General features: G+C 43.9%; 1 protein-coding gene across 12 annotated transcripts in view; it reads right to left on the bottom strand.

Moving 5' to 3' along the window:
- The window catches only part of LOC126563720 (neural-cadherin), a 678,265-nt gene that overhangs the window by 44,153 nt on the left and 612,752 nt on the right, over nucleotides 1-21,360 (bottom strand). For all 12 annotated transcript variants that reach the window (XM_050220379.1, XM_050220372.1, XM_050220367.1 and 9 more), the window contains exon 13: nucleotides 6,157-6,300. In XM_050220379.1, coding sequence (XP_050076336.1) covers nucleotides 6,157-6,300 — 144 coding nt within the window. The remainder of the gene's footprint in view (nucleotides 1-6,156; nucleotides 6,301-21,360) is intronic.

Genomic DNA, 21,360 nt, shown 5'->3' with positions numbered 1-21,360 from the left:
AAACGTTTTTTATCCACATCGGACTCCAAAGCTCGATGAGCCTGAAAAGTATCTTTAAATTAATTTTGTGGCCGTCGTTTCCTCGCAACGGGGCCAAAGTTTGTGTTATTTATTATGCTATTTCCTTGAATTTCTGTCCAAAGAAACCTACATTTGTTTCGATTGGGCTTCCTAATGGATACTTGTTTACAGTTTCCAACTTCCCTGCCTGGGAGATAATTTTCCAGTTCATTGCACTCGGTAGTTGCCGTCGTAAAAAAAGCAAATCAGAAGAATATAGAAAACCACCAGAACGACCCTTCGCGCGAATGTAGGAACAGTTGGTCCAAGAGAAGCCATGAAACCATAAAAAATAAACAAATTACTCTCACACAGCGGCACATCTACCGCGCGGCTATCCTACCGAGCGTATTTATCACAGAAACCCCGCGATCTTCTCACGATCTTGCTCCCAAAAATTTGTCCAACCGAAATTAAACTCGTTCATCATTCAACCAGGACGGAACGTCGGCCGGAAACCATGGCGAGTTCTTGCTTTTCGGGTTCGCCAATGATTCGCTACGGTGGTGAAAGTTTTACTGTGCTCTTCAACCGGCCTCTTCGTTTGGTGATCGATACCCCAGTAGTCAGCCCAACGAATGTACAGAAGAAAAAATGGTACCAAATCTACCACATGCCGACCAAAGCAGCATGTCCCGAAGTGCCACTCAGTGCGGAAAAGGCACAAAATTTACTGCAACTCGAGTGCCCTTAGTGAAGAATAAAAGGGAAGCGAAAATTCGAGAGGACGTGCACGTGAAGAAGAAACTGTCCATGATCCGCTCTCCGCTTTTTCTATCTTTCGCTGCTATCCGACACATTTTCGGTCATGTTTTACTGCAAGCACAATAACTCGCATGCATCCTGTCTACCGGGGCGTGTGCTTTCGTCGTTTGTTCTATTTCATTTCGAACGATTTATTTCGCCCTGGCCTGCGAAAGACCACCGAAAAGGTCTAAAGTTAGTGCTTCTTGATCTCTTCTCTCTCTCTCACACACACACATACAAGAACACACGTCCACAGAAGGAATGCTATGTTTCCGATGGTTCAGACACCGGAAAAATAACCGAAACCGCCGGAAAACCAAGAAAGGTCCATCATGTGAGAGATTTTCGCTTCGGGTGCTGTTGCTGCCCCAAAAGGTCAAAAAGGAAAAGCTAAAAAAAAAGCGATAAAATGTGAAACATACTGAAACTACACAAGTTACACGGATGAAGTTGTTCCGATGGCATTTTTGGTTTCAAAATAAACAAAATTATTTTTCGACGATACCCGCGACGTGGCATGCACAGCACAACACAAAAAGGAAAAAAGCGGCACGGAACGCAGCATCGTTTGCACTCAGCAAGGGTCCGAGAAACAAAATATAAAAACAACACATGAAAAAAAAAACCCCGGAAATTAGTCAGCAGTCGCTGAGCGAGAGTCAAAAGTTGTAAACAAGATCGTTCCGGTTAATTTAATAAGGCAATTAAAATAACAAATTGAACTGGCTGGATGGCTCCGGCTCTGTTTTCCCGGTTTCCCGGGTTGGTTTGGAAATTAATGCCATCAGCTTTTTCGTGACGGCACTTTTCGGAGTAAGTGAATGGAAACAGGGCGGCGTGTTTTCTCTTGTGCGTAATAGAAATGTCTTACCCTTAATAAAAGACAAGCAAAAGCGAATGATCAATGAATACTAAACTTCCATTGTGCTAGCACTTAAGTTGTGGTAATTTTAGCAGAAACTAGGACGAGTAAATGAGGTTTAATTAAAAGCGTTCTTTGAAAATCTACCTCTTCATTTGATGTCCAGCAAACAAAAACACTAAACCATCATAATTCACAGAAAATGGAGCTTCAGTTAGGTATTGAAAAAGGACACGCTTAACGCTTTTATAAGTGCTGAACGAAAAACGCTTGCATTGGCTGGATATCATCCCTTTAACAAGCATTTTGTAGGTTCATTCTGCCATTTTTAGCCTATTTCTCTTCCGGTTGCAGCTCTTTTAGAAGCTTCTGATGGAAGCCATTCTCGTTAACAGTTAAAAAAAATAAAATACCCCAATGAGCGTAAACAGTTTTCCAGGCTTGGCTGCGTCGAGAGAATGAGGCATAAAAATAGCTACCATCTCTTGCCAGAAGTCAACACGCTGCATACTCTATAGTGGTTGCCGCCAAAATCATAAATTATGCACCGAAGGAACTGCAGGTTGAACGAAAACTTCTGTTTTTTCGATGAAGGAAAAAAGCACTTTTCTTTCATAAAACTAAGTCTCTGAGATGTTTGATGGATGCTGATCAAAGAGCTGATGGGAGCAGGGAGAAAAGGGAGAATGACCTAAAGAAGATAATCTGCTTTGTTGATGTTCAACTCTTACCTGGGACATGTTGAACGTCAGTCAGCGAGAGAGATTAATGTAAGGCGATTTTCGAAATGAACAATACGATTTAAATAAGCAATAAAAAATAAAAATAAAACATTATAGGAAAATGGTGAAATAAAGCTCGTGATGTGCAAACAACGTTCAATTAAAATATCAGTATCTATTACTCATTTAATCCGGATGCAACCACTTCCATCGCAAGCGTTGTTGAAACGAATTATACAAGAATGATGTGAATTTTGAATTAAATTCATCTCTGCTTGCACGGTGATTAACCGTTTCGTAGGACAAACAAAAAAGGAAACAAAATTAAACAAATACGTCCCTCAAACATCCCCCAAACCCACCACCGAACACCGAGAGCACCGAAAAGTTCACCCAAACCACGCACACAGCAGACGCAGTAAACAGTGGCCGCCGCCAACGAGTTACCCCGCGTTCAGCTCGGCCTAAAATGTGCGCTGCTGCTGCTGCTGCTACACGCTCATTGCACGTTGATATTTTAATAAATTTAGAATGGCCTGCGTTATTAAAATTCATAAGCTTTCGCTATCTCGCCCCGTATTGCGTACAGCGACGGGACGGGAGTGGACCGGTGTCGCCCGGTTGCAGCTGAGGGCTTTTGTTTTATGCGCTTCCCGAAAGCACAAAACGAACCAACCTGTTTTTCACGTACAATATTTCGCACATTGAACGAAAAAAGAAGAAAGGCAAGCATGTCTCCACATACAGGCTCTGTACACACGAACACACAGGCGCAAAGGACATATGCATAAGGCTGTTCACCCGGGCTAGAGGTGGAAAAATGTTTGAAAGTTTTTTTGTTCGGTTCATGTGTTTTTTGTTCATCATTCCCGGAAAGAACCGCAAGACGGAAAATACGTTTTCTCCTAGCTGATGTCGTATAATTGGAGAAGCTTTATCGGTTGACTTACGTGGGTAGACCAGTATTTTTTGTCTTCCTCAAGTTTCAGAAGCTCTGAAAAAAGGGCGTCTGAATCCTTGAAAAAAAAAATCCAAAACGAAGTACGATAGACTCTATGACACTCGAAGAGGATCATTTTAAAGTATGTTATATTCAAAGCATCTAATGCCAGCAAACACGCTGGCAATGTGCAGCAGTGTGATGTTTACTGTGTCTTGCAGTCAAATGCTTACTTTTTGGATTTTAGCCTACAATAGAGTGGGTTTTTTCACTGCAGTGTGTTGCAAATGCAACATTGGCCGTCATCGTATCAAACCGCCACCTTCTACAATGTGAACGTCGAACAAGAGCTTTCTTTGGCACATTGCTGAAAACAATGCAGTAGAAGAAAGGGCTTTACTTTTCCCTTTGTTATGGTTTGGTTTTAGTCAAAATAATAGTCAACAAATACATTCTGTGGGTTACAACCACAATGGCAAAAAGATCTTTCTTTGTACGCTAAATTGATGAACCTTGGCCTAGCAGTGTGCTCTTTTTAGTATCGTTGGTTGAGCACAAAAAAAGCATTCTCAAAAATTCAATCACACCATCTGCCGGTGGGGATGAAACTGGGCAAAAAACATACTCTAGCAGAACTATGGACAGGATTCTGCTGGCGCCAATCGTAATAAACATTTTACTGCAATAAGCAACGCAATGTTTATACGAAAACTTTTCTCTTTCCGGATTGCAGCAACACCAGTCCTGCTGCAGATGCTAAACACGAGAGCGAGTATTTGATTGTGGCAACTGCATTCAACTACGACCACAACACCATGGCTCTGGACATGGAGATCGAAACTTTGATTCTACCCATTCCAGACGCGGTTGGTGAAGCCGAAATCGTAACCAAACGTACATCGTGCGTAAGCACCTGGGCTTGGAGCGGTCAACGTTGAACCTACCTCCCCCACCACAGATCATACGAGTTTTGTAAGCCAATGTTTCATCACTTCACTATTCTTCCTCCAGTGGTGTACGCTCTGGAAAGTACATTTCCCAGCTGCACAAGCAAAAGAGAATAGTGAGCATGATTAAGAAAGCCAAAAAAAGAAGTAGCATTGTGACCCATGGTTTATGTTGCTTGTCGAATCGAATAGTCCTCGGTCTATTTCATTCTCCCAACTAGCAAGACGGATAGAGAAGCCGGGATGGGGTGAGCTACACAAAAAAGCCAAACCAATGTTTCCTGTGGAGCTGCTAGCAGTGTTCTGGACGAAACCCAGACCGAAGTCCTTCTGATCTGACCTCAATGCAAGCGAGCACCAAAATTCATCCGACCGCGACTCCTTTACACCGACCACAGGTTCAAGTCCGAAGAGGGAAAGCGAGCAAAACCGGAAGCAACTTACAATTGCAACCGGGGTCACACATTGTTGTATCCGGGTTTCGACCGCTCGACTGGAACGTCACAAGCGAACTCTGTCCCTTTCGCACGTTCACCTTCTCGCTACACAACTGTCGGAAGTTATTAAATATATTGCTAAACTTTGGTCGCCGCTAATGGCAAGCCGGGATACGGACGGACGTAGTTGTGCAGCGCATCCAGGCGCGCCAGAGGACTGTGTATTTACGAACCAAAAGTGACACTATCAATTTTGTACAATCGATACCATAAGTGCAGTGGGATCGTATGAAAAAGGGGAGCGCCGTCCGTTATGCCTCCAGCTTTTGGCCCAGCAGCAGGCACATCTGTACTCGGGCAGATGCGAGTGTAGCCGCTGGGGCTTATTTTTCCGACCCTGGACTAAATGAAACAATTTTCACCAGCTGCATCAAATTGTCTGCGTTTCTGTTCGCCAATGATTGCAGATAGTCTTACTGGTAGTTGTAAAATTTGACCGGACGTACGGAATTACATCATGCCTTTGCCTTTGAACCGCTCATCCAGCAGTGGCCCCGATGCTAAGAAGCTAAGCTGCAGCTCAAATCCGGCCCAAGTTCTGAAACCATCCGGCAAAGCGTACCAATCTTGGCCGTACAATGTTATTGCTCTTGTCTGCTAAGCGTTTCCATTAATCTCGAAGATTATCGCCCACAGTTAGCCGTTCTCGGGTGAGTGTGTGGGCGTGATGCTGCTACTATATCGCCCCGGGACTCATCTCGGCAGCATCCATGGTTTCAGAGCCCCATGGATGGGGTATATGGGTGATAAAAAATCATAGCTCAGAACACGATGCGGTGTTGCTGTGGGGGGTTTTTCTTTTAGCCTGAGGTTAAACATTCTTGCTAACTGTGGTCATGGTTGCCGGGAGAAATATTAGAAAGGATCGAGCTCGTTGGGGTAAAATGGGACGAGAGCTCGGTATCGTCTCGGCTCGAATAAATGAAAGGAAAACTATTTTATTTTCTACGACTACGTTCGTATGTAGCCTTTCAGGCACATATTTCCTTCCGGTAACTTTCTGTAGCTGGAGGTGGGAGTCTGGGTATGGGTTGGTCAGTGAGTAACGCGTGGTGCAGACTTTTTACCACGTCCCGAAGAAAGTAGCTCGGAAAATGGCACAAAATCAATGAAAGCAAAGTATCGAATAAATTGTATTCCTGTACGAAACTAGGAATGGGAGATGGGAGCTCAAATCTCACACGTTGGAACGCCGACTAGATGGACTTTCATTCCTTGATAGTTTGAAAATGAGCTCAGAGAGGATTCAATGTTAAACGTGTAAGAATTTGATGTACAACATAAATACTAGCCCGATTTTTCCTATTCCATTGAGTGTAGCTTTCAATAAAGGTAAGAAGTACTCTTCCCATAGTTACATGTAATTTAACCGTTTACTTACATTCATCGTGATCCTTGGCGGTAACAGTGAGCACGGTATGCTGTATGTCTTCGTTTTCATCAACTTCCGCCTCGTATAGGGCTTTGTCGAAGTACGGTGGGTTGTCATTCTTGTCGGCAATACCAATACGGATGAATTTGGTGACTGTTGAAAGAGATAAAAAATAAGTTTAGTTCAAGTATTATTTAAAGCTAATTTATTGAAGACAAAAAAGACCTTTAATTACTAAAGTTGAGATGTACAATAAAGCTGAAACCTTTAAGTATTTAATAACGTTATTACAGGATTACAAAGCGCCTTATCAATCCAGCCAATCCTCGAATCCACTCAATAGTTTCATTCATCCGGCTCGATAGCAGTAAACATTGTACACAGGGCGTTCCCTATCGGAATATATTTTTTATTCTGCCGTCCATCATATCCTCTATCCCGCTATCAATGATCCATTAAGTTACATCCCATAATTCACCTCTGTGTTGTGTACGGGGTATGCTGCTACCGGAAACAAATGTAAACATCGTCCCCGGACACCGCGTTCCAGCACTGACACAGTGCAATCCCAGCTAACCAGTACGATGAACGATACTTTGTTTCAATGCATCGCTACATTCTGTTGCACATTCTCTGCAGCTAACCTTCCGCGTCAGTCGTTAACCGCAGCACTGGTAGAAGCTTATTTTAACGATCTGTCACACCAAGTTCGGCTGAGGCGCACAGACCACCGTGGCACGTGAGTGAATGCAGATTTTTAGACAACCGGCTCCCAGCTATGCTGTGCGGTACAAATGTTCGGCAAAGTATAGAAGTGTGTGTGTGTGCGTGCAATTTTTAGCCGGCCAGAGTTGCATTCAAATTTAGTAGGACTCCCGCGGGTTAGGGGATGACAAGCGCAGAAAAGGCTTGGCCGAAAACTGTGGGCACAATTTGGTGCACAATCTGTTCACCACCCCATGGAAAGACTTAACTGTATCAGTAGCTGTGCATATTCGTTCTAGTAAAAAAAAGGGCCACCTAGTGTAGACCAAAAGAACCACCGTTTGACGGGACACCACGCTGGGCTTGGAGTACAATAAAATGTTTTATTTAGTTACCAGTCAGACACACACACACGTACATACACCACTTCCGCTTTGTGCGGGGTGAAGAATGTAAATTCGGAAGTTCTGACAGTGGGTGTGCCGAGAGCGAGTGAGAAAGAGTTACTATATTATTCTCATTACCATAATAACTCCTCCTGGGTTTATGCAGGACAGGGTTGGTTGCCGGGCAGCGGCAGACAGATTAATCTGATGCACGGCATCCAACGCTAAGGAAAAGGTGTTGTGAAATAGGTGGTGCGAGTTTTCCGGAAACAATCTCATCCACCCCGTGCAGCCAGCGTCCGCGATATTCATGGCCCAGCGAACGTGTGCGGTGTGCGCGACTACAGTCCCAAAGCCAACTACTGCCACGTCAACGCGGCTCTCGGCCGCCGGACTCGCACGAGTTTTTGGCACTAGCGTTAATCCCCAGGAATGTGGGCTCGCTCTGCCAGTGCAGTCCGTGGCGATGGCGGTGAAGCGTAAAATTACATTCCTCCATAATTAGATGATGCAGCGGTACGGACGTGCGCGAGGCTCTGGGAGTTTACTGCACTGTCAACGCAGCGTGTGCATAGAAGCGTGCCTCGGTTAAAAGCGTCCACAAGCCAACCTGTAAGCGTATTCTGCATAATTTGTACGTGCTGCTGTGTTATGCGGTGAAAGGGGTCATTTTTCGTACGGCACGCGCGCTTGCAGACGAAATTAGTTAAAATTTCAAAGCGATATGGACGCTCACCGTCGACATGCAATAATTGGTTGCAAGGTGGTTTATTTATTTTTTTTTTCGATTTCAATTTTGTGATGGAATTTTGATGAAATGAATAATGGAAAGGAAAATAATAGGTGACGCAACTTCACCACCATACTGCTGTAACAAAAATTTTACGGGCTAAGCATACAACAATTTGATTTGCATGCATGACAGGATTAGTTTTGGTCTAATTTTTTTCCCCCCTTCTTTCAGTTACCGGAAATCTATTGCAGTTATGAGCACCGATCGATTGGCAAGTCTGCAGCAGCTTCTCACACTCTATTTGCTCGGTTTTGATTAACCCATTCGCCTATTCGCCTAAGATGGAAGGTATCGATTACCCGGACCCGGGCATTGTGAATATCTGGGTACTGACAATAAGCTCCAGTTCACCGTATGGAAAGTCTCAAATTCAAAGCATTCGATTGGATTGGATTTATCGGGTGATTTTTCCCTTACCCCGAGTATAACTGGAAAAAAAGGTGAAAATGGTGCTTCTGTGCCACACTGTTTGAGCACCGGTGGTGAAGCATTGCAATCACTCACGTACACGCACTTACGCTACCCACTAACCCCGAACCTCCGTAGGCTCTAGTACGCGCTATCTAGAGTCAACACGCTGGTACCATCCTTGTCTGTGCTTATCGTATCGTCCTGAAAATAGGCTGACAGATGCCGAAGAATTGCCCGTATGGCTGTTGATAAAAAAAAAAGACGCATGAAAGCAACATTCCAGCAAAGCGAGCTAAACCTCCCACCGTCAAACTCATCCGAACTATTGAGACATTTCAAAGCGGTGGTGAAATGATTGAAGTTCGGAAAAATGTTTTGCCCATTGAACAGATAGATAAGGAATGTGCGTGCTTTTTTCGTGCAGATTGCAAAGAACACCACAATACTGGGTCGATCGGTCTCGTGATATTTTTTTTTTTTTGTTTGCTACAGCTACTTCTTTTATGTATCACTACTTTTACGAGCTGCCGAAACTTTTCTATCTTTCACCTGTCGCACACGGTTTGCGCCTGATTGGAAAGTTTGAAGTTGAGATTGAAATACCGGCATGAAAGTGTAAAGGGGCGGACCGGCGGCTGTGTGGTAAAATTCTTCTCCGAATGTGAGCAGGACGTGACTAATCCAGAGCAGACGTTGAATTGCAGGACAAACATTTGTTTCTTCCTTCCAACTCCATCATCCAGCTTGCTCCAGGTCCAACGTGTTCGTATCAGCCGCATTTTGCGGTGCGAATTCATCGGCCCCGATAGGCCGACAGATGGGCAGGTGAGTATCACAAGAAATACGCGTCAATATGGCGCACAGGCGGGATACTTTTTTGTTGCTGCTGCTACTTGAAGGCCGACACCTGGAGAGCTATCCTTCCACATGTTGATGGGTTTTTCGAATGTATTGGTAGCGATGCGTGAGGATGCGTTGCGAAGCAGTAATCAAAGCAGTAAACATCCTGTAACACCTGTGCCGGAAACTTTTTCTTTAAACCTCAAATCACCTCATTCTGCTTGTGGCTGTTTTCATCCGACATTCAAAAGAAGTTTATTCGATTTGAAAATGAAATGCGTGCTTGCGGGAATTCTCCTTCGCCAAGCGGTACCACACAACCGCTGCGTGATTTCTTTCGATGCATATCAATGAACTAAAACTCCAACAGCACCTGGAGCAGCGATCGGAGTTGTGAGTTGTGGTAGTAGATTGATCATCATATGGTGCAGAAAGAGCATAATACGAGTTTGGCTCGGTTTTGTTTGCTGCTACAAATAAGCAAGTTCGATCTTTAACAAACGCTGAAAAACAATTCCGGATTCCCACAACAAATTAGAAAACATAGCGAGCAAATTATTTTCTTGCCAATCAATTGAAGAAATAGACTCAATTGCTTTAATTAAACACTCTTCCGAGAGTTTGAATGTGGATTCTACAAAACATATAATTGTATCGATTTTTCTAGAGGTCACCTCTACCACCGGACCACCTGACCGACCGCTTTTAAAAGACCCTAAATCTCTCAGAAATAATTTCGTCCTCTTTGTTTGCTCTGCTGTCCTTGCACGATCTTTTTATAAATGGCACACAATCCGATTGAAGTACAATAATTGGACGTTAGTGTGGGTGTGCCACGTGACGATCGATTTGTTAGACAAAATTGATCCCGATACGTTGTCCCAAGTGGCGAACACAATTCAATGATTGGCACTTTTTCTATCGTGAACCATCGGAAACGGGACAATTGGGAGCAGAGCAGTGTGTGTGTGCGCAATTGTTTGATCTTCGATTCTTACTTCTGTCGGCCTAATATACTATATTCGCGACAGCACTCAGAGGACTTCCGGAAAGAATTGGTCAGCGGGAGGTTTTTTTTGTGCTGCACAACATTTTGTTCGACTCGCGCATTGATGCCGGTTTCGCTCCAACGGAAGCTCCGTTTTAGCTTAATCGGAAATGCACTTTGTGGTTGTGACCTATCGTGTGGATTTATTCCACGGAGCGTCATACTGCAGCTAACTACGACAAACACTAAATTGTGCTAAACGTATACATTTCACCTAACAGCACGAACGGTGAACAAAAATACGCGCCACTGCACACCCGAACGCTTGCGGCGGTGGCGCTTGTGATGGAGTGCGATGACAGGCTAGGGCAGGAAATGCAACCAGCGGTAACCAAGCCCGTGCACAGTTTGTGTATACAAACATATAAAAAAAGCAATGGCACACCAATAGACACACATTCTGCTGCCAGAACGTGTACCAGCGTCTAGCCTTTCTATGGAACTGGCCGCACATCTAAAACCGGCGAGCTGAAGTGGTCACCTATAGAAGTTATCGAGCTTGGACCTGCATCAACGGGGGAAAAAAACACAGTTGTCATCTGAACCGTGTGTTTAAGTCTACCCATTTGCTTCGTTTCTTATCATATCTCGCTCTCTCGCTAGCTTCTCTTGCTTCCTCTAACATGATACCGATGCAGATAGCAGATCGGAAACAGGAGTAGGAAATGGCAGTCCACAACCTCCGGCATCCGGGAAATACGGGACGGAACCATTCGAGAAGTTCGTTTCGGTTCACCGCCTGGTGTGCCTGCATGTGCTTGCACCAGTAGATTGTGTGAGTGATTGTTAGCAAATAACAGTGGTCCGTTTGTTTTGAGGTGACACATTTCCACCTCCTACAACCTCCCAGCCCACCTCGCTCCCCCCCCCCCCCCCCCCCCCATTACGAAAATGAACACCGGGCACACATCGGTCCGATTCACGGACCGTACTAAGTGTGCGATAGTTGTAACCCGGGCAACAACGCTCACAAAAAGCACGAACCGGATGGGTTGCGCATTAGAACATTACTATGCACCTATTACCCCTTCGGCGTGACATTTTGTAAACCGACTGACGAGTGGTGTGGGTGAGCGCCGGTTGGTGTTTGAGCGAAGTTTGACGGTTCTAGTTTACCGTGTGACTGGGTGACCGCACGAGATTTTCCTGCACCGGATGTAAATGATGGACTGAAAGTGGCTGCTCGGTGGTGCTGCATGACGTTGAAGGTGCCCACGGAGTCACATGCTACCTCATGATACGATGATGATGATGAAGAGGAAAATGAGCTCGGAAACAGACGTGTGTATGGGCGCGTTGAATGTGAAAAACGATTCACACTACATCGTTCGCTACCAGCAGAAGTCACAGCGCTGCGTCGTGCCATTTGGAATGAAAGTTTTTCCTTCATGAATGTCTTTACCCTTTTCCGATACTGGTAAGGTAAGGGTAAGGTTGGGTGGTGTAAGGTAATCGCACAATTTTGTGGCTCCCGAGCGTAAACCGCACATCATCAAACATCGGTTACCGGCTGCATATGGTACTCATTTACAATGTGTTTGCCCTAAGTATGGTGCAACGTGGCACGGCACAAGTAGCAGTGTGTTAAATAGTTTCCATTTCGAAGACAAGAGTCAATATCCATACTACTCACGCACACGGATTAGTACGGATGAGTGTACCATAAGTTCGGTGTGATAATTTACTTAAACAAAGCATTAAATCTTGCTGTTGCTGTTTGAAATGCTGTTTCGTTGTGCTTTAAAGATTGAGCTATGAAGTATTTTTATTTATGCTTCCATCATAAAACAGTACATAGTAAAAAGAAGTAATAAAAATGCATTTTTATTGGGTTTATCACCTGATCAGCCGCTAGTAAAAGCATTCAGATTACCAAAAATAATTCCATCTCCAACTTGCTGTACGCTCCAAGTCCTTGTAAAGAATGCTCAGGTTCTGTGAAGAAAGTTTTACGCTTTCTCTTTCAACATTTTAATGAGCTACGAAATAAAGAATTTATTCGTTGTCCTGTTAAGGGAACTCTTGCAGCCTAACAACATTATAGAAACATGGAAAAGATAACGCAGAAAAAAAAAGGATGGAATGTACACAACAATTTACTGTTCCTTCTAAAACCAACTTTAACGGTTTACGCTACTCCCTCCGCTTGCACATGTGCCATTTTACCTCGAAGCATGGAAGAATTTCGTTAAGCAACTCAAACGCCTTCTTCTTCGCATCGGATTTCAAAGTTTTATGATAACGCACACACACACACACACGTATGATCGTGCGTGTATGGAGCCTGCCCGTTTTCCCTAGCCGACGCAATGCAGCCAAGCATATCCTCTGCTACCTTAGCATCGTTCTCCAGTTACTGCTGTTTTACATCCGAAACTCTTTGCAACAATACGCCGAAAGAGCAAAAGAGTTTAAAATATTCGTGAACAAAATGGAAGAAATTAAAGATTTTTTTTTCTCCGTTCATATGAACGTGATGATACAGAAATGCTCACACGAGCACACGCTCCCGGGTGGAGCCCACTCCCCCGGGGCAATGGGGTTGTCTGATTAGAATATTTTGCGTCACTCACCGTAAGGCTTTGACCTACCGCCAGCTAAAATGAATCACTTAATATGTATAGTCGCGGCAAATGTGCTTTGGGGCGGCGCAGCCGAGCTGGTTGAAATTAATTTTTCCCTCCAAAACAATCATCCCGTGCGTGCGTGAGTGGCGAATGCCATCCTTCTTGGTTAACTTTTTATTCGATGTAAGTAAGAAGTGTCGATAAGACGTTCGTAGACGAGCGATAAGGATAAAGAACAAAAAACATAACAAGCAACATTCACCCGAAAAGATGTACCCTAGTGAGGTGAAAGTTGTGCGTAACTTGCGTTTCCGCTTGCAAGGAAGCACACATTACGCACGTTTTACACGCACCCATCGTACATCGTGTGCCCGTTGTTGGATGAGACTGAAAGGTAGTATAAATATTTACAATGTGCCAATGTGGATTTCCATCCCTTGGCGCGCAGTTCCCGCTCGTTCAGGAAGCGACCGAGATACACCACAAACTCACGTGTGGAACTTTGAAACTGTGTGGAAGGCATAAAACTTTAAGCAATCTGCATCGTTAGCCAAGTGGACCGAGAGAGCACGAAGCGCGCGGGAAAGGAAGGATGCCGTGCGTGAAGCCGGTCCGGTTTTTGATGATATGCAAATGATTCGACCCGCTGTGGTGTCATTTGAATTCCGAGCATAAAACGCACTGTTGTGACCATAACGATGATCCTAACTTCTATAAACGGCACACACACACACATGCTCTGGGTTATTCAAGAAAGTCTTGGTAGAATAAAATTATGGGTTTTCTCTTTCTCCCACACTATACAGGACGAAAGGAGTACGAATCGGTCAGGAGGCTTTCATGGAGAAGAATCATGAGGTTAGTTATGGATTTTGAAGTGGCAAAAAAATAAAAAAATAAACAACAAAACCACACCAAGAATAATAAAAAGCGTTCCACCCATGACAGGCCACTAACACTCCAATGGATTCAGGAGAAGAAGAATTGCTTTTAGTACGTCACAATGTACGTGTACAGTGCCGATTGTTTGTTGCGTAGTTGTTATGCCGCATTTTCCACCAACATACCCACAAGATGCCATTTGACTCTCACTGTTTTTTTTTCGTGCCGTGCTGCGCTGCTCTCTTGCTCTCTGGAGTTGACTTTCCGGCCAAATATTTCAAACGATACGAGCGCACCATACAGAAACCACATCCGGATGGTTAACCGAAGCTGTTGTTAGCTGGAGATGCTATAAAATTTATAGTCCTTGCTTTTTCCGTTTTCTCAAACCCCTCGCGCAAACCCGGACACATGAATTACCTCTTTTCCACGCTCTGTCGGTACGAAGGAACGAATGAGCAAGAAAAAAAAAACAAGCGTGTGACTATACAACGAGTTCTGTTCTCTTCATGTGAAGAGTTCCTTCGAACAGTGAAATTACTGCGATAAAGCAGTACCAGCTCCGGAACCAGCGAAGGAGTCACCGACCCTAGAACCATAGTACGGTGGCTAGATGCTGCAAGTCTCGCAAGAAATAAGCGCCAAGACTTTTAGCGCGCACTGCCAACGGAAAACCGTTTTCCAGACGGTCCCGGTTGGGTCTTTTCGGAATCGTTCGCGAACCTTGTGCATGGGCGTTGCGTATGCCAAGGATGGTTGTAACCATGCTGGCGAACGAACACAGATTGTGTTTTATGCTGGTCGTTACAATCAAAAACATTTACATAAAACTTAGATGCTGCACGTACGATAAAAACTACATTCGCGTCATCTATGTCATTCGAATTGGTGGTTAAATAAAACATTTATGGTAAGTTATGCTGTACAAAAGCGTATGCGACACAGTGTTGTGGGCTAGAAAAACAAACTACAAATGTACTTAGGGGGATTGGTTTAAGGATGTGTTTCGTGTGTTAAATATGTTTCATATCTTTTTGTTAAGATGTGGCTTGGCTTTTGCTCCAGCTTTTATTTGTGTAAATAAATTAATTACAACTCGAGATCATTTAGAGCACAAACTGTTTTTGATTGACGTCAGGGGTTAGAAAGAAGACGTTGAAGTATATATGATAATCCATTGTATAAATACACGGTTTACTAGTTGTTAGAGCAAACGCTTTTAAAGCAAATACAATGCCAAAGTAAAGGTGCACGACACCAGTAAAGGATTTCCAACTTGACAATTTAACATTTGCTAGAATTTTGCGAACAATTGGCGATTATTTTTGCAAATTTGGTACTCTTTCTTTGCCTTGATCATGGTTATCTGTTGTTCAAAGTTTTGTATCAAGATCGCTTTGCATATTCTGTTTACCGTTTAATATCGATTCCTTAACAAGATTTTGATGAAGATTGTTAATCATTCAGTATAAAAATCTAACCAAGAACTCTCCTTGATATCAAAAGCATGTCTAGCATCAAGGCATCATCTGATTTAAACCCTCAGCGGAATGAAAGTAGAGGGAACATTCAATCTGTTGACATTGAGGGAAAGTTGTTTGTGGATTAGAAGCCTCCGTGCTCATTCACTCCGCGTACCGTTAAACCAACCACTGCATTAAGGTTTAAAATACATGCCCGACAACTTCTTGAAATAATTGTAAATTATGATATCAACTGAAAAAGGTAGCGTTAGCTTTTCTATCGCTTTCTCTATTAGGCTACTGCACAACAAAGGATTTCTCTTAAACATTCTACAGAGCTACGATTTACCGTTCAAAAGTAAGTAGCAAATTGATTTTCTTTTAAATTACCCTTAATAAATATAGCAACAAACATCGGTGCACTTCCAAGGGATTGCCTCGTCGAATGCTGAACAGGAAGAATTAAGAAACTATTGTAAAAACATCAAAAAAGTGCTACAAACAATGAAGGAAAAACAGAAACAGAAACAGAACGATTGCCTATTCACTCCACTGCGCTGCCGGAAATCCTATACCGCTTCGTACGGCAATGACTCTCTCCTGCCCAAAAGCTTGCCGGAAGACGATAAAAACTGAAAACTTTCAACTATCGGTGCAAACACAGTCACATGCACAGCTGGCGCAAGCAAGTGTGCAGAATCAATAACATCAAACGGCCACAATGCTGCCACAATGTTTGCCAATGACCGTTAGCACGGGAAAGGGAATCCAACCAGGGCAACATAATCCGGTGCCATAAATTGTACCACAAACAGACACACACACACACACGCACGGCCGAAACAGTTGCTGCCGCAGAGTAAAACTGCAGCAGCACATAACGTGGCGCGCGCGCTACAATTCGGTGAATGAAAAATGGACGCTTTTCTCGATATTGAATTGGCTGCTCGCGGTTTTGGTGGTGGTTAGCTTTTGGCAAACAACGCGAACACATTTTGTCACCAACCCTCTTGGGCCACCGGTACTGCCGGTGACAGCAGTTCTGCACCGCTACGGTTTAACGCGCGTACCGACGCTTGGAAGCAGATTCGTGCCGGTATGTTCCGCGGTACGAAAATTAAGGAGCAAAAAGAGAAAAAAAAAACAAGTTTCACTTATAGAACAAAGCAAACAAAATGCAAACCCGTGGAAGAAAAATTGCGCCATCCAAGGGATCCGCTTTTGGACGGGGTGCACAGTTTATATACACCGACTACTTCATCGATGTCTTTGCATTAGAAGAAAATCCCACAACAGGAAAGCTTCCAACGTAAATAGACACACGGAGGCGAAAAAGTGGATTTTTTCTTCCCAGCTCCGTAGTGGTGCTGTGTGCCGCACGAAAGGATTCTACCGGGATCAATATCACACCACACGCTAACGATAATTTATTACCTTTCATGTGGTGCGCGATTTTGCAAAGCAAAATTTTTTGGCTACTGTCACACCATTGATGTGGTTCGAGGAGAGAGTATATATTTATGCCATGCTGCTTATGCTATTTTTGCTGCTGGCTTCTGGGTGGGTTCAGCGTATGGCCTTCCCAAAAAAAAAGGTATCCGTTTTATTTATTCACTCGTCTCAGATTCGGCCTGCCTTTCTGTATTGTTGCTTTCGTTGCGGAGATAATTTATTGCCGTCTGCTGCTGATGCTGGCAGGAAAAAGATTATTGCTACCGCTAGAAAGACAAAATAGTTTAACATTGATGTATTTGAAAGGGTTTGAGGCGGTACAGGCAAAACGTGATAGTTACAGGTAGTTATAACTTTTAGTTACAAGGAAGGTGGAGTCCTAGTGCAACTCGAAACTACAAAGTTGAACGAGCCAACTTTTTTCCAATTATTTATTTATAATTAATTATGACGGTCCAGTGCCGTATTGTTGACTTTTTTCCAATTCTAACCAATGAAATATTCATAAGCGAAGTCCCCCTTCGACCAGTAGTAGGAGCGAGCGAGAGAAAAGAAAATGTACATGTTCCAAAAAACATCACCAGCAAACCGAGGAACATCCCGTGTTCCATTAGTGTCATCCCTCATACAAAAGTGTTAATTTTATGTAACCCATAATAATGCATCCTCGGCAAGGGTGGTGTGGATCTGATATCTTTGGCCGAGGAATAACGAGCTGCGAGACCGTAAACCCAACCAAACTATCCTACCGCAAATCGACGGCACGAAACTCGGTACGTTTGCTCTGTTCAGGAATTTTGGGCACGGTCTGGTCGGCTTAGCAGCGCGTACAGGAAGTTTTAGCTTAAAATTTATGACAAACCATTAAACCGATCGACTACCCACTTAACGCTTTCAGGGCTGGCAAGTAGTGCCGTTTTTACCATCAAAATGACCTGGAGCATAGCCAGCGCTAGGAAAATGTGGCCGTGATTTAGTACACCTTTCGAAACGAAGCGAGTCGTACCTACTTCCACCAGCCACTTGATTATCTGACCATACACGGCCGAGGTCCGAGAGTAAACAAGTTTTTATTCATCCCTGTTCTGCATAAACACCTCTCACTGCAGTGGTAGTATCGGCACGGCATATAGCTAAATCGCTCACTTGGTATCATGCTTTGGAATCGCATTTGAAATCGCTCAAAAAGGTACGAAAAAGGGAAACTAACGACTCTCAGCCGAAGTTGCTGGACAAGTTGGACTTGCTAATGGAAATGTAAATTGGTTCGGAATTGAAACCTATGGAGGAAGCATATTAATTTGCAGCAATTTATCGTTACCATGCTCAGGGCCCTGGTACACACCGTCCGAATCGAAGTTGGAACGTTCAATTCGTCCCGATGAAGTTGGTCTTTACGGACGTGGTTCGACTATCGATGGGCAGCACACGGTTTCTGGATGGTCTGCGATATCGTCGGTAGCTAGGTGGAGGGTTTTTTCTACGACGATTTAGGAATAAGGATTATTTTAAGCAATTTACTATTGGGATTGTGACGATCATCGTGAGGGTTGTGTTGAATAGATTACTGTAGCTATGATTTTTCTTGCCCATAATAAACATCCAGGTCCGTTAGGCTGTATGGAAATGTTGCGATAAAATAGAATATAAAATTTGGAAAAAAATTCCGAATCAACAAAATGGTGATTCATCGATTGTCTAAGCCTTCCAATGGACCGCAAGTTCAAGCAAGTTCAAGCAAGACACTGAACAAACTTTCAAAGGCTCACGACAAATAACCACAGGGAATCGCTAAAAGCTTGCAAAAGCGCACCACTACCACGTTTGCAACCGAGTGGTTTTGTTATTCCAATTGCACTCAATCCTTCAGGGATGCACTGCGGCAAAATATACCTTTGTTGGAGCTAAAATCAACCAACGCTTTGCTACGGGACAAACGACCACTCGCCAGGATAGCATTGCGAGCTTGGTACCGGTGGACGAAAGTTTACTTTGTTAAATAGCGTACCACAGCCGGCGAGAGCTTAACTAAATATTGTCAAACAACGGCGGCAAACTCGTAATGCAAAACCGCTACCGGTATCATCGCCTCTGGTAAAGTATGCAAGTATTGCAAAGCTAATGCCATCGAGGAATCGAAGAGAATTTCTAGCGCTCACCACTTTGAAGCACCTTTGACAGTTGCCATCGTTTGGATCGTCGTCGCAAGCCGTACACAGCATTTACCCCCAGTATACCGCCGAAAGAAATTTACCAATGAAAATTCAATTAGCTTTCAACTTCGAGCTCAACAGCTCCATTTGTGCGCGGGGAAATGCAAACGAAAAAAAAAAACCCCATCACAAACAAAACAAAATGAAAGAACGAGATTGCTGCTGTAATACACAATTGTTGAATACCAAACAGCGATCAACGATGGTTCGCTTTCACCCTATTACCCACCACAAAAGGCTCGAACACCGGACGAACTTTTAGATGATACATAGAAGCTCTCGGTATTTCCAATCAAAACTGCACTCAAATTACAAGTGAGAGGGAAAATTGAATCGTGCAATCAGTATTGAATGTCGCTCGAATAATAGGCATAAGTTTCTACCGAATGAACGATGCATTTGATGCGAAATGCGAGCCGAAAAAAAAGAGGGAAAAGGAGGAAAAAGAAATGGAACCATTTCCAATGCCATCCGCGACACAGTTGCAAGGTACACGCTTTGCACTCCAACTATGGTCCATTGATCCGGGAATCTATTCCTGCACCATCGGGTTCGGTTCATTGACGATGCAAGGCGACGCACCATTTTTCGATTGTCCTTTGAACGCGAACGGGATGAAAACAGGATGGAAGGGCACGCGAGTGTACGAGCAGTGTTGTGATACAACTTTGATATCGGTGATTTTTTTATCAGGCTGGTTTTGTTCTCCTCGGCAAATGGTGCAAAGGTTGTACGCAAGCCCACGGCTAGCTGGAGTACAGTTTGGGACAATGTACACCTAATCGAAGGCGACATTCAGAAAACTCTCAATGGCAATGGTTCGCCATCGTACCGCTCTGTTCGTTTGTTGTGAAATTTTGGTGCTTCACTCTTTAATGAAATTTCACATTCGTACGATGATAAATCACGGCCCAGAAACGTGACTTATTAGCTGAACGCTCGAGCAGAACGGACGACATGAAAGCAATCGAAGCCTGACTGGGAACCTTAGGACGGAGTATGCTCCAAAGAAAAAAAGGTAACAACAAAAAGATCCTACTACCGGGCAACCGGGTTTCGATTTTTCTTAATAATGGCAGACGTACACGAGGCGTTCAAAAGAAGGCAACTAGTGGGCTACAACTACAAAGCGCACTGATGGAGATAGATTGGCTTCGTTCGAAAGCTCAGACGACGGCGTTTCGACGGGTAGGAGAAATTCTTCAAAATTTTGCCATGATGTTTTCGAGAGGCTTTCATGAAAGATTCGCCTTTTTTCTCACTCCCTGCAGGCGCTTTTTGGCACCGATGCGAAAGTCCGTGCGATTTCGATGTTGCACTTTTCCTTCCGTTCGATTGGCTGTGACATGAAATATTGTACCGTTTGTACCTTCGGTGGCACCCGGCCGCGTCTGTCCTTAATTCCGGCTCGGGGTGTTAAAAGCCTGACACGAATACTGGTGCCTGTTGGCGGCTTCAAGCATGCTACAATGTTTGGTTCGAGGTCGAAAATGAGTGACAGGCAAGTCAACCGGTGGTCAAAACAGGGCATTGATTGACATTTCAAAGCGGTATCTCTCTGGAGGTTCTGTTTCAAAGGCTACGTTTGTGCGTTTGGTTGTATGCGAAAGAGAAAATGCTTCAGCCCGTTGGTTGCATAGACGTGTACATTTCACATACAGATACTTCAACTGCAAGCCGCCGAAGCTTCTATTGAATTGCTAGAGTTAATTGCAGATGTTGTGTTTGGGCAAATGTACTCCCGTATCACGGAAGTAATTAGCAGCGATGTGTTCACTCATTTCTCTTGCTCACATGGTACCGATTTAGTTTCGCGTTTGAAGAAACGATAACGTCAACAAATACTTATTTCATCAAAGAAAACTTAGCTACAATTTTTATTCTTCAAGGAAAATAATGACCTTTCATATTGCATGCTAGACTCATAAAGAAATAAAGCTTCAAGTTCATCCTGAACATATGTAATCCAGCTCTCGTAACCGTATGGTTTGAGGTTATAAAATTTCGAAAGTATCAAACACATTCTGGTAAGAAGATGCATGTGTGTAGGAGAATAAATGCTAAACTTTTGGTTCGTCCTGCTTTCGCTACTGTGGCGTTGCTTGGTTTATGAGTTCCCATCACAGGAACCATCATCAAGAGAGGGCAAGGAAGGGGCCTTTACTAATGAGAGTTTAGCAAATTTCCACTTGTGTTAGTAGCTGTTGTGCGTCATCTTCTAATTTACAGCTTGGCACGTCTCAAGATCTCCAGTACCGAGTACTGACGTGGGGCGGTTTTCGTGGTCGGTAACGAACACGCCATTTACAGCCCTACGAAACTGACAATGGTTCTGAAGAACGTTGAGGTCTGCGCTGTAGAAGACCATCAGTGCGGAAATTGAGTGTGAAAAGTTTTACAATTTGTACCCACAGAGCAAGTGTTACCGACCGCACACCACTGGCAGCTGGCGC

The sequence above is a fragment of the Anopheles maculipalpis genome, chromosome 3RL, assembly GCF_943734695.1.
Source record: "Anopheles maculipalpis chromosome 3RL, idAnoMacuDA_375_x, whole genome shotgun sequence".
In the NCBI taxonomy this organism is placed as follows: Eukaryota; Metazoa; Arthropoda; class Insecta; order Diptera; family Culicidae; genus Anopheles; species Anopheles maculipalpis.
The sequence above is the reverse complement of the archived record's forward strand: the minus strand, read 5'-3'. Positions and strand labels throughout refer to the sequence as shown.